Source organism: Lucilia sericata, unplaced genomic scaffold (genome assembly GCF_015586225.1).
Source record: "Lucilia sericata isolate MDLA Ls3-8-SP2 unplaced genomic scaffold, ASM1558622v1 Contig000002F_arrow, whole genome shotgun sequence".
In the NCBI taxonomy this organism is placed as follows: domain Eukaryota; kingdom Metazoa; phylum Arthropoda; class Insecta; order Diptera; family Calliphoridae; genus Lucilia; species Lucilia sericata.
The window spans coordinates 1815321-1819313 of NW_023994043.1; the positions used below are offsets into that span (position 1 = coordinate 1815321).

At 29.7% G+C, this 3993-nt stretch overlaps 1 protein-coding gene across 1 annotated transcript; it reads left to right on the plus strand.

Moving 5' to 3' along the window:
* Window positions 1–570: 570 nt before the first annotated feature.
* On the plus strand, window positions 571–3722 carry LOC119615356 (zinc finger protein 271-like). Its single transcript, XM_037971444.1, has 3 exons — window positions 571–628; window positions 2038–2557; window positions 2729–3722. The coding sequence occupies exons 1-3, from the start codon at window positions 602–604 to the stop codon at window positions 3634–3636; spliced, it is 1455 nt and encodes a 484-aa protein (XP_037827372.1). The 5' UTR covers window positions 571–601; the 3' UTR covers window positions 3637–3722.
* The last annotated feature ends 271 nt before the right edge of the window (window positions 3723–3993 follow it).

Sequence of the window (3993 nt, forward strand, 5' to 3'; positions counted from 1 at the left end):
GTGACGTTTATCGTAAAAATGTGTTTGTGTACGTAATTTGTTTCGTCTTATCCAAACTAGGATCACAAATTTGTTCGATTTAGTAGTTTCTAAAACATTGAACATAACAGTTCATTCGGAGTGACCGATAAAAGAAATATTTAAATATTTTAAAACCAAAGGATTTTAAAGATTTAACTGTGATATTAGAAATAAACTAAAATATTTTAATATAAAATATTACATACTATTAATTATTTTTAAATGCAAAAAAGATTAAATCAAAATGACCACCAATAACAACACAAATGTGCATAATTATGCAGGCGCTAGTAGTGATATTAGTGGTGATAATAAAATCCCTATAACTTGGAAAAAATATGGTGAAATTTATTGCAATCATTTAGAACAGACGGTGTTTGTTTGTTCAATATGTTTACAAAATGCGGACAATATTAATATGACATATTCCACAAGTGATGCATCAGCATTTTGGTGCCACATACAGCAACAACACATTTCAGTGGAATATGAAACTATAGACAAAATATCTGAGGAAATACGAAATTTCACAAAAAATGAAGTAAAGACTGAAGACTCAAATGAGGAAAACGCTTCAAAAATGAAGGAATCAGCAGATTTTAAAATTGTAAGAACAACAAAGAGAAGTAAAGGGCAAATATTTCGTTCATTTACAACTAAGGGTTCATAATCAGAATATCAAAAAATGTGATCGTAAAAAAGTGATAATGCGCATAAAAAATGCTATTGAAAATAAAAAATATGTATATTTACTCTAAAAATATAAAAAACATGCTCTAGCATGCACATTTCTCATTTGAAAGTTCTATTAATAAAAAATAAATAAAATATTTCAAAAACTAATGTGTCCTTAACCATACAGAGCACAAAAAGAATGAATTCTAAATCGAATTGAAATATTATAAAGTACCAGTCTTTAATATCATGCCGGGAAATAATTCTGAAAGAAGTCTCTTTTTTTAATTATTAATCTTACGTCCGTCTGTCTGTGTGTTGAAATAAATTTTCCGAAGACCCCAGATATCTTCGGGATCTAAATCTTCAATAATTCTATCAGACATGCTTTCAAGAATTTTTCCTCATGATTGACAAAAAAAATTTGAAGAATTTAAAAAAGTCCTATTGTTTACCCAATTTTACACTTGTAATCTTGAGATGTGACAAGTTCAAATAGGCATCTATTTAAACATGTGATTAAAAAACGTTTAAATTTCTAAAATGAACAGATTATTATACCTTACGCCACTTTAGTGGGGAAGGTATATTGGTTTGTGCTGATGTTTGTAACGCACAATAATACTGGTCCTATACCCACCTTAAAGAATACCAGTCGGCTTAGAATCATTTTCTGAGTCGATTTAGCTATGTCCGTCTGTCCTTTTAATCAAACTACAGGTCGCAATTTTGAAGATAATTCAATTAAATTTGGCACTTGATCTTCTATAGTACAAGAGACTATTGAAAATGGTTAACATCAGTCCATTATTTCACCAAGCCCCCATACAACTGAACCCCCGGATTGGGCTTTTATGGTTATAGTTATGCTTAATATACTCGTATCTCGACAAAAAGCTGCAAAACCAAGTTCTATACTAGCCCTGATGACCCTCATGAATATTATAATTATAGGGCCTCATTTGACCCTAACCCCTATATAAAGCCCTTATATGGTCGGCCTCGCCCGAATATAATTTCCTACTTGTTTTTACTAAAATTTTTAATAATATTCATATGAACTATTTTATTTTAATAACTCTTTAAAATGAAAACTCATATAATATATTTTCTTTTTTAAGAAATAGCTAAAAAATAAATTTTTTAAAATGGTCCCGCATACAACGTCACAAATATAAAAATTCTATTATTTATCAACGCAAATTTAATTTGTATTTAATAAAAGCTGTTGTTTTATTGTGTGATTAATATATTCTAAAGTTAAAATTCTAAGAAGTTTTAATGCAATTTTTGAATGTTAATAGGTGGAATTAAATTAAACCAATATTCTTATTGTTGCAGAAAAAAGATCAGATAAAATTGTTGGAGAAATTTCATGAAAATCTGATCAAAAATAATGGTGTCAAGGAAACCGAAGACAGTGACATTTTCAATGAAATTGATATTGAAAGAAAGTCACAACAAACTGATATTTTATCTGAAGGAGATGATGTGAAGCCAAATATTAAAGTAGAAGATATGGAAAAATATGAGAATAAATTTTCAAATTGTAACTACTATTATGATAATGAAACTTATATAATATCAGATGACGATGATGAAGATGATAATGATGATAATCTAAATCATGAAGGCGAAACCAAACCGCTCATAGAAACAAATTACCTCAGACATAATGACATGATTGAAATATCGGATGATGAAGATAATCAAGATCATATTGACACACTACCAAACTCTCCTATTTCAACAAATGAAGACACTACAATAAATGAAGTTAATAATAGAATGGAAAACGAACCGTCAGATCAAATAAATCATCCTGATGTGTTAGACAGTGAGAGTCCTAATACTAATGAAGGTAATTACTGTTATTCTATGGTAGCTTAATATATCAATTATAAACTGCTTTAGCTGATCACGATTTACGAAATACATTAAGATTCTAAAATGTGTGGTAAAATATGGTCGTCCTTGTTTAGCACTTATAAGTGTTTTAAATTTCAATTTTAAAAATAATTTGTTTTTATAGGAAATAATGTTTATCAGCCAAATACTAATGTGATGCATTTAACAACCAGTATACCCACACCAGATGTATCACCCTGCGGATCTGTAACAACTCAGCATTTAAATATTCCCCAATACAATCAACAAACCGAAGGATATTACAGTAATTCTCACTCGAATCGACTCCATCAGTTGCCTAAAAAAAGAGTCGCAAACTTTAGAGCATTCAAGTGCAATATCTGTGGTTCACGGACCATTAATAAAACAAATATGGAAAACCATCTACAACGAGTTCACAATATCTCACCACAAGAATTTACAAGTAATGAATTTCCTCACAAGCGATACCATCTAGTACAGCGACCATATCACAATAATCAGCAGAACAGTGAAACTATGTACTTACAAAATAAACCATTTAAGTGCAAAATTTGTAATGCAAGAACGAAAACAGAATTAAACATGAAAATGCATCAGTTTTTACATCATAGCCCCGATTCACACTTATATACAACAGAATGTGGAATATGTAAGAAAAAAGTATTAAAAACAAAATTCCAAAAACATATTCTATATCATTCAGGGCACAAATGTGATTATTGTGGAGTTGTCTATAAACAAAAATATTATCTTAACATTCATATTAGAAAGGAACATTCAGAAAGGAACTTATGTTCGGTACCGGTATATCAGCAGCAAATGAATACAAATTTCAACATTCCATCTGAAATTATTATAACAAAATACCAGGTACATAACAAAATTTATCCGCAAAATAACCAGCAATACGACAAACAATCGACAATAGTGACATCTACACTAAATTCTACAGATGTGAATTTAACAACGGCAGAAGAGCAGCAGCTAAGATATCAGGAATGCGAACAAATTTGGAAACTTTTCGAAAGCAGTAATAATATGAGACCATGATTTATGATCATGCAGCAATCTCTACTCAATAAAAGGGCAGTAGAGTGTCCCGAGGAACAGCCTTTTCATGCGGAAATATCTCTCAATCGAAGCGTATTAATGTACTGAATACGAGACTTTCAATTCTCCACCAGCGATTGAAAGTCCTAACCTCAGTATAATTTGTGAAAAAAATGTTTCCATTTGAAAATTTTGAAACTTCAATCAGTAATGTTTACATGATCAGTAATGTTTACATGAACTGATTAAAGTATTATTTTAAGTTTATTTTTATTTGAAACCGCTAAATGTTATTGTATTTTATATATGTACATACATAGTTGTAAGTAATCTTTATGTTTTTAAACCACAAAAGAA